The sequence below is a fragment of the Panicum virgatum genome, chromosome 9K (genome assembly GCF_016808335.1).
Source record: "Panicum virgatum strain AP13 chromosome 9K, P.virgatum_v5, whole genome shotgun sequence".
Lineage (NCBI taxonomy): Eukaryota > Viridiplantae > Streptophyta > Magnoliopsida > Poales > Poaceae > Panicum > Panicum virgatum.
This window is the reverse complement of record NC_053144.1, coordinates 42,226,542-42,236,264: the sequence shown is the minus strand read 5'-3', so window position 1 is coordinate 42,236,264 and position 9,723 is coordinate 42,226,542. Positions and strand designations below refer to the sequence as shown.

The 9,723-nt window shown below is 41.0% G+C and overlaps 1 protein-coding gene across 1 annotated transcript; it reads right to left on the bottom strand.

Annotated features, from left to right (window-relative positions):
* Positions 1-2,502: 2,502 nt before the first annotated feature.
* LOC120651473 lies at positions 2,503-9,366 on the bottom strand. The gene is made up of 7 exons (XM_039928953.1): positions 9,074-9,366; positions 7,096-7,420; positions 6,902-6,997; positions 6,703-6,816; positions 5,421-5,540; positions 3,477-5,335; positions 2,503-3,015 (listed from the first exon to the last, which is right to left on the bottom strand). The coding sequence occupies exons 2-6, from the start codon at positions 7,413-7,415 to the stop codon at positions 3,517-3,519; spliced, it is 2,469 nt and encodes an 822-aa protein (XP_039784887.1). The 5' UTR covers positions 7,416-7,420; positions 9,074-9,366; the 3' UTR covers positions 2,503-3,015; positions 3,477-3,516.
* Positions 9,367-9,723: the final 357 nt, after the last annotated feature.

Genomic DNA, 9,723 nt, shown 5'->3' with positions numbered 1-9,723 from the left:
CGAGCACTCAAGCCACTCGGTACCCCAGCCGAGAGCTCGCCCTTGCACTAATTGCGTGAAGACCTAGACCTCTATGCACACGTGTAGAAAACTTAATCGGTGATTCGAAAACTTAATTTACTCCATTTCTTTATGCTAAACCAACATGCAAATTAATCATACTAGCCAAGCACTTTTGTGTTCTGATATTTAGCAATTTCGCATATTGTGACCATCTGTCTTTTTTTTTGTTCCAACAATCAATTCGTACAATTAATGTGTAGAAAACGCTTTGTAAATGAATAAGAAACTTATTCATTCAGTAGCATATTTTTGTTCTGGTTGCACCAATATATATTGGCTAGTGAAAAACATGTCGCGCATTAGTTTTCTTCTAATTAGGTTTGCACCAATGCTTATATATTAAAATGGTAACATCCTTGTTTTGCGAATGAATCGAAAGAAATGCAGATTACATAAGCTAGATAAATCAATTCAGGATACAAAATGATCTTGAGGAGAGGTACCAGGACTGCAGGAGAGGTACCATTGAATTATATTTCTAGACTATACAATGGCTAACTTTAAGATTACCTGTCAATCTGACAGGAGCAGGGAGCAACATGACAACAACAAATAGATTGAAAGAGCCTAATGAAAACTTGAGTGATTGCTTTTTCTAAATCACTGTTGGTGCTTTATGAGATTATGTGTGACATGGCTCTACTATTGTAGTTGTGCTCTGTAGGGATGTATGCCGGATGATGATTGCCCCTCTTTAACAAATGCTGCAATATGTTTCTCACTAAGCAACAATATGGTTTTCATTAGGCAATAACATGATTTTCACTAGGCAAACATAACTTTTATTAGACAAAATATTGTTTTGTGTTAGTTAATGTTGTTACTTCTAGTTAGGCAAAAGTATTGCTCTCATGATATTCTCTGTGAGGTATAACATTGTTTTAATTGTTGCTTGCACATTTATTTTTCCAAGGTGCTCGTGATGTGCCAACTTTTAACCAAAATGCTTACAGCTGTATGAGAAAATCTGTTCTTCAGCTTATCTGACCTTTTCTTTTCCTTACTCATTTACTCTTCACTACATGCTACTGAACACATTTTCTTCTTTTTATGGCAGGTCATTAAGTAGTTCAACATGAATGCAAATATGAAGTACAATAATGTTTTGAGAAGCAAATATGATGTGCAGTATGTTCAAGTATTAAGCAAGGAAGCAAATATTGTATCTTGCAATACTGTAAATAAGTGGTACTGTAGGAATGCATGGTTAGTCTCTGCTGTGCAGCTGCAGCATAACAATTGCTAGAGTTTCTAAATCTGAACTATGTGAGCTTTTCTGAAATATTGCTAAATTAAAGCTGTGCGCAGTTATGCCTATGCATTTGATGTGGGCCTAGTCTAGCAAAGAATTATGGACAGCACATCCCTGTGCTTGCGTTAGAATTGATTCATTAAACTTCTTACCAGAAAAGGAAAAATGTCCTTATAGAATTTGTCTCTTTGCTAAAAGAGGAGGGGCCGTACGTTATAGCCAGCCGTAAATTAACCACATTCTTTTTTATTATTAAGGCGGTGCTTAGATTAAGGACGGCAATGGTTCGGTTTCGGGTCGGATATTTGCGGGTTTCGAGTTTTGCGGGTTCGGGTTCGGGTATGATTTCTCACCCACGGTTTTCGGGTTCAGGGCCCCGAAACTTATCAGGTTCAGTTTCGGGTTTGGTTTTTCACCTGTAGATACCCAATGGATAATCGTTTGGAGTAAAACCTCATGTTTTATAGTATACTTAGTAATAATTTTGTTTACTTAGACTATTAGATTTATTCTATGTTGACTTAGGAAATTATTTACTATTTATTGTAACTTATTTATACATATAAATGTTATATATATCATGTGTACGTTTATAAAAAGTATTTATTGCTCTTACTATGTTGCCATACAAAAACGGGTTTCGGGTATCCGCGGGTTTCGGTTTTGGGGATGGATTTTGACCAGAATCGGTGTTCGGGTTGGGTTCGGGTTTTAAGTTCGGGTTTCAGTTTTGGGTGCCCACACACTCCACCCGACCCGAACCCGACCCATTGTCATCCCTAGTTTAGATGTTTAGGGTTAAAATTTTTGAAAAGAAATCTTGCTATTTTGGAGTACTAAATGAAGTCTATTTATAAAACTTTTTGCATAGATGGATTATAAATCGTGAGACGAATCTAATAAGCATAATTAATCTATGATTAGCATATGATTACTGTAGCATCACTGTTGCAAATCATAAATTGCGTAGCCTCATTAGATTCATCTCGCGATTTACAACCTATCCGTGTAAAAGGTTTTGTTAATAGTTTCATTTAATACTCTATGCATGTTTCCAAACATGTGCTGTGATGTTTTCTGCCAAAAATTTTTGGCATCTAAACACGGCCTAACAATATACAAAACTTGCTTGGACGGTGCATATGATGTTGCCAAGATTTGCACATGCCGGAACACTAAGCTGGACCTCAGAGGGTAAAAGGATCATCATCTGCTTAGGTGCGCGCACAAGAGCAGTACAAATAACTGTTACGATCACCAACTTTCAAAGCATGTACACAGATCTACAGGACAACAAGCATCACATCATCTAAAAGATTAAAAAAAATTGAAAGAAATCTAAAAGATAAAATTATGGGCTACCTAGAGTTCCCAATTATTCGACCTACCCTGCTCCGGATATAATCATCCCGCTACAGAAAATTTAAGTTACAGCTCCCAATCATATGCCTGATATCCCATGTATCCTTAGATCCAAACAACGACAAAAGGCATGAACTACAACAGATTGTGTGCAATTTCTTCACCACATTATATCCCAAAAACCACCCACCATCTTCCTGTCAGCCGTGCTCCACCAAAAACTGATGCTGAAATGCAGAAACAGATGTAGGAGTGGGCAACTAAAAGTGCATCCAGTCGCAGTAGTGTAAAAACACTAATTCAAAGTTCCCTTCCCCCAATACGATACATGGATCACCCTGGAAAGTGCAAATTCAGCAGACGAAACACATCTTCTCAGTAAACTGCACAATGTTATTGCATTGTAACTGAAGGAAAACATGTTGCCTAGCAAGTTATCACACTAATCAAGAAAACAGTCAAAATGAGTGGCACATTTTTTTTTGCGTTGTTCATGTCACCTGGAAGCTTGCACTGGCACACACAAGAATGACATGCTCATTATCAACTTCTCAAATGCCATCTCTTTCATTTGCAAAAGACAACAACGCTTTCATAGATGTGCAAGCAAATGAGAGCCAAGTTTCTGTACAATAACCATTCTACATGACATTGCAGACTTCAATTTACACATATTTATTAAGATGCTGAGTGAGAACATAAAAGAAACTTGTGTATTTCAAGCAAATGAGAGCCAGGTCCTATTCTGGGGAAAATGTAGGGTCAAAATTCCAAAGTAGGACAAAAGATAAGACATTACCTGGTACTATACATTCTCGAGAAGCAGAAGTTACTTATGTCTACAAAATAGCTTCACAGGTTGCCTTATTGTGTCCTGCTTGCTTGCACCTGCTGCAGAGTCGAATAACTGTGGGGACCTTGTTGGGGTTAATCCGCTTCCTTCTTGGTTTGTCTGATGAACGAGGCTTGGGAGGTGGAATTAAGTTAGCCCCAGCACTAAAATCAACAGTATCCATGTCAAGTATTGGGAAGATTGTTCCTGAATAAGTCAAATGGTAGCTTTCTAATCTGAAAAACTTTGAGCAGTAGTCATAGTAAGATCGCCCAATCCTATTGAAGACAGCAACAGCATGCACGCACGGGAGACCAGAAAGTTGCCACCTCCGGCAGGTGCACTCCCAGTTTGCAAGGTTGACAACGAAAATTGCATTGCCCCGCACTTCAAACACAGTTTCAGAGGAGCACAGCACTGTCATCTTACCAGCCTTCATCATCTCCTCCTTTGCTTTGTATTCCATGGAAGGCGTCAATGGCCCTGACCACACCTTGCAAGCTTCATGCCTTGATTCTATTATCTCCATTATTTTTGTTCTCAAGGAGTCAATCATCAGCACTATTGAACCCTCCTTCTTGGTTGGTATCCAGTTATTGAAGGCATCAACAATGTTTGAGGAGAAATGATCATATCGACAGCCTCTGAAAATGGCATCTGACCAATGCTCAGGCTTGCTTGCAATGATCCAGTCGGCAGCTTCAGTGGATATATTCCTTATGCTCTCAATGGATGCATTAAAATCCTCAATGCTGCATGCTTGAGCTGCGCGAGTAAAATCCTCTATCATCCCCTCTCTTATTTGTTGTGACCATGGCCCTTTCTTCAGCTCTCCTTTGAATTCCTCCATGATATGATGCAAACAGAAGGCATGGTGGCTATCTTCAAAAGTTTGAGGAACAGCAGCATCCAGACCCTTTTGTCCACTGGACAAGAATGTCATGGCATGGTAAGGGTAATTCTGATTTGAGAGAGCATATTTCAGCTGCATTAAGAACCAAATCCAGCTATCGTAATTTTCATCTTCAACCACGCTAAATGCCACTGGAAAGACACCATCATCTGCATCAACGGCAGCGGCCACCAGCAATTTGTAATCATTTGTTGCTTTCAGAGGAACCTTGTCAAGAAATAAGAGGGGCCTGCACCCACTTGCAAAGCCATGCAAAGAAGCATGGAATGCAACAAAAAAGCGACGGAATTTCGTATCCACCATTGGAGACAGCAAAGCTATACTTCCTGGGTTAGACTCAATAAGCCTATCAGAGTACCAGGGCAAATGGCTGTAGGTCTCCCTGATAGCATGATACAATTCCTTCTGCGCTACTTCTTTACCTCGCCAAACCTGCGAATAAGTTAGTGTGACTCCATATTGTTCATATATTTCTTTGACAAGCTCTTTCGGCTTCAACATTGGATTATCGTGCAGCTTCTCCTTAATGATGGTTGTCAGCCACTGTCTTGTTGCTCGACGCTGGCCTTCTCCATTACCTCCTCCACATGTATGCTCATCTGTAATTTTCTTGATAACAAACTTCTTGTTACGAGATGACTCGGATGCATGCAATCGCCATGGGCAGCCCTCTGCAACACATTTTACCGTGACTCGAGTTGTTTCATTTTTTATGAATCGATATGCAAATCCTTTCCCGATGGCATATTTGCACAGCTGAGCACGGAAATCCTTCACATTATCAAACTCTTGACCAACACCCTTGATAATGTCATCCCAAAACACAATAGGATTTTCAAGTCCATGATGAGGGTCTGCAGTAATCTCAGAACCAACATATGGGTCGCTGGAATCATCAAACAGAACAGGTTCCCTGAAAAAGCCATGCATAAACATCTGTGAAATTTGTCCTATTTGTACAACAATTTGAAGTGGAAAACATGAGATAACAAAATTACCTAGGAGTGGCATCAACAAGAGCAAGAAGATTTTGCTGATCCAGAATGCTTGGTGCACTGGAAGCACCTCCAGGTGGGGTAGCAAAGGCAACATCACTTCCGAATTCCAGTTGGAAAACCCTAGTTTGAGAAAATTGTTAATAGCAACTGAGAATTGGCAATATACCTCCACAAAACAGAACTACTGAATAATCAGAGTAATAGTTCTGATTTATAACACTTCAAATGATAAAATGACATGTATTCAAAAGACTTAAAAATTCAAGATACTGTATTGCTTAGCAGTTACAAGTTGCTAATTATTCACTCGTATGTTCTGTCAAATAACCAAAAGTACTATATAAATCAACTTATGGGAAAGACCTTCAAAAAAAAATTATGCAGGAAATAAGTCGACAAATTCAGAAGTAAGCATTAATGATGCATTGGTCATGAAGTGGCAGTGCTGGCACAAACAAGAACTTAAGAAAATAGGTTATGCAGGAAATATAGGTTAACTAGAATGCCATTATCCAAAATAGGCATTTTATAGGCTAACCAGAAAATAAGGTAGTACACTGGAACACGCCACTCTTGAAATTAAAGGGGCCTAGAATAGCTGTCTTGCATGTTCGCTAGGCATGCAGTAGATAGGTACCAATGACAAAATGTCTTTCCTGATGGGAACATGGAAATACTTTATTGTTCATATCATCTCAGAGCAAGAGGTTTCTATGAGGTCACTCAGACAAAGAGCAAAATTGCAGTCGTGCACTGTGCCGGGGGAGGAGGCCGACAAGATAAGGTAGATTCAGATGCCACTGTTGAAACTAAAGGGGGCTAGAATAGCTGTCTTGCGTGTTCGCTAGCGATGCAGTAGATAGGTACCAATGACAGTGTCTTTCCTGATGGTAACATGAAAATACTTTTTTGTTCATAACATCTCAAGAGGTTTCTATGAGGTCACTCAGAAAAAGGGCAAAATTGCAGTCTTCCGCTGCGCCAGGGGAGGAGGCCGACAAGTGACAATCCTCCACCCGTCAGAACTGCTACAGTTGTGTCTATTTATATTGGTTGTCTAGCTAGTACTAAGCTCTTGAGCTAGGATGGGTCTCGATGTTAACCTCTTGAACTAGGATGGGTCTCAATGTTTTGTTTATAAAGCCATTTGTACATAAGGCTTTATTTCCCTCCACTTTATGAATGAAAGGTAGAACTCCTGCCATTTCTTCAAATTCAAAAACATCTGAGAGCAAAGAAGACGTAAAAAGATGTAGCTGTTATATGAAGATTGATTTTGCACCTGTTGTCATCATTTTCAGTGACAACTGGTCTTGGCTGCTTCACATTATTCGCGCTAGCTTGAACTGCAGTTCCTGGAACATTGGGAGTTGAAGTCTTGCTATTTTTTGATGCCCTACAGAGAGAATGTTTCATGTAGAGCTTAAGATTATGGGGGATGCAAATAACAACAAAAGGACAATCAGTGCAGCGCAAACTACTTGTCTTTGTTTTTGGAAGGTGTCCTTTTCCTTTTGGCGCCAGGCGTATTAGACCCAGGTTTAATTGCAGACGCTCCAGAGTGAGTTACAATACTCCTGATTATCCAGCAAGAGAAAAGCATGCATCACGGAAACATATGTGTGAAGCTGGCTCTTCAACATGAATTATAATGATAAGGTGCAACACAGCATACCTGTTGTCCACTCTACTAATCAAGAAAACATCCACTTGTGCAGCACTAGTAGTAAAATCAACCATCCGTTGTAAATCTCGATCACATGATATTGTGATGAGAGTTCTGTTATTATTCGGAAGGAAGTACTTGAATGACATGTCAGTGACATCAACATGGAACACCTTGGATACCTCATCCTTGAAGCTCTCAAGTGACATATCACGAGTGACATCAACAGCATGCGCCTCTCCTCCTTTATATATCAAATTACCATTGGGGCCAGAAGTAAACTCTCCACCGTATTGGCAAATGGCAACCACGATACCCCCATCTGCCATACTTCCTGAGTTGTTCAGGGTTAAGTATAATTAGAAATACATAACAAAAGTAAAGGAAAATTACTTTCTACCAAATCTCTCAGATGTAATCTACGCAATTACAATACATTGGAAAATACACTCAACAGTTCAAAATGGATGAGAGCAAAAGTCACGTTAAAGAGGGGAGAGCTGTTCATGAGCATTTTGAAGCCTGAAACTCCCATTTATTCTAGGTTTAACAACAACAACAACAACAACATAGCCTTTTTTCCCAAGCAAGTTGGGGAAGGCTAGAGATGAAACCCAAAAGAAATAAAGGTCATGGTTCAGGCACATTGATAGCTAGTCTCCAAGCGCTCCTATCCAAAGCTATCTCTTTAGAGATATTCCAATCCTTAAGGTCTTTCTTAACCGACTCATCACAAGTCAGTTTAGGTCTACCTCTACCCCTCTTTACATTATCGACCCGCTCAAGAACCCCACTACGCACCGGCGCCTCAGGAGGCCTCCGTTGGATATGTCCAAACCATCTCAGCCGATGTTGGGTAAGTTTCTCCTCAATTGGTGCCACCCCGACCCTATCCCGAATAGCTTTGTTTCGGACTCTATCCCTCCTTGTGTGCCCGCAAAACCACCGCAACATCCACATCTATGCTACACTCAGTTGCTGGACATGTCGCCTTTTTGTAGGCCAACATTCAGCACCGTATAACATCACCGGGCGACATTGATGCCTGAAATTCAAATTTTTTTAGGCAAAGGTATAACAAGAAGAACACAGTTATTGGGCAAATAGAGTGCATGATTGGTAAGCATATAGCTTAAATTGGTCAGGGTTGTTCGTGTGCATATAACAAAACAGATAAAGCTCTCAAATATGCAGTATTCAACTTACCAACAAGGTCGTGTCCAAAATTTGCTCAACTTTTTTGGCTGTTCTATTGATCATAAATAAAATAGTTCACAAGGTAATTGAGATTTTATATTATCAAACATACAGGCACAACATACAACGATTTCGACCCGGATGTCATATTGGCGCCACGTTACTTAACCTCTGGGCTTTCAAGTCACGGAAGCGAGTGTGGATATCCATCTTTGCGCATCTCGATCCCACCTATCAATAACGTACTCATGGACAGCTTTTTCTTCCCTAAGAGGTAAGAGCTGAGATATTCAAAAACAGTGGCTGAAGCTGAACTGAACTCGTCTGAGTGAGCGATGGGGGTGAAGTGCCATTCGTTCCTAATTGCAGGGCCGCAATGATAATAACTAACAAAAGCCAAGGTACCTTAGGAAGGAACTTTGGGAAAAGGGGGTAAAAGAGAGAAAGAGGAGCATTTTGCTCAAGAATCCCCTGCAATTCGGACAAATCGCAAACGAGACTGCGAACAGCAGCCACGAAACCAGCGGCGAGGCTCGGGGGAAAGACAAAAATCCCAGAGGATGCGACGCGAATTCGCAGGCAAACCCAGAGAAACTGAAGCGGGGATCCAAATAAAAATTGCTCATACTAACTGAAAATAAGCACAAAAAAGGACGGCCGTCTCTCGCTGAAAGGGATTCTAATTCTAGCACCAACCCGTGGGGGGGGGGGGGGACGCAGGGGCTGGACGGAAGAGATTCAGTTCAGTCGAAACCCCAGAAAATCTGCAAGGGAAGATAGATTTACTTACCGGCAAGAGCAAGAGAAGAAATCAGCCCCTCAAGTTCGGATCCACGCCTCCCCCCACCAGGAGAGGGGGGACGGAGGGCAGCACGAGCACCAGAAGCGACGAGCCGCTTCGAGGCGGAAGGAGGCGGGCGTGCCTGGCGGCGGCCGCGAGCGAAGGGGAGGGGAACGGGATTGGGGGCGGGGGGGGAGGGGAAGATGGAGAGGGGTCGATTTGCTAGGGCTGCGGACGCCAGGGGTATTCCTGATATTTTCCACACAGGGGGAAAACTTGCCTGGTTCTTTTCACAATTTTGCTCCCTATCTCCCTTTCCAGGCGGAAAACATTTTGTCATTCATGTGGCCCCGAATCCCCCGTGCCTACCACATCGTCAGCACTCGCTTTTATTTTTTTTTTTTGGCGGTCTATTGCGAATGTAATAATTTTTCTCAAAAAAAATGTATGAAAATACTACACTACAGGAACGGCTAATAAGTGGGATTTGATTTGAGAATTCAAACCATCATAGATGAGGTGGTTCATCATAAGTGCATCCCATAATTTTTTATGACATAACTTCATTCCTAATATTTGTACTAATCACCCGCAAGAAAATAATATTTGTACTAATAAGGAGCTTGTGACGAATGAGCAGACCATATATCAACATATTT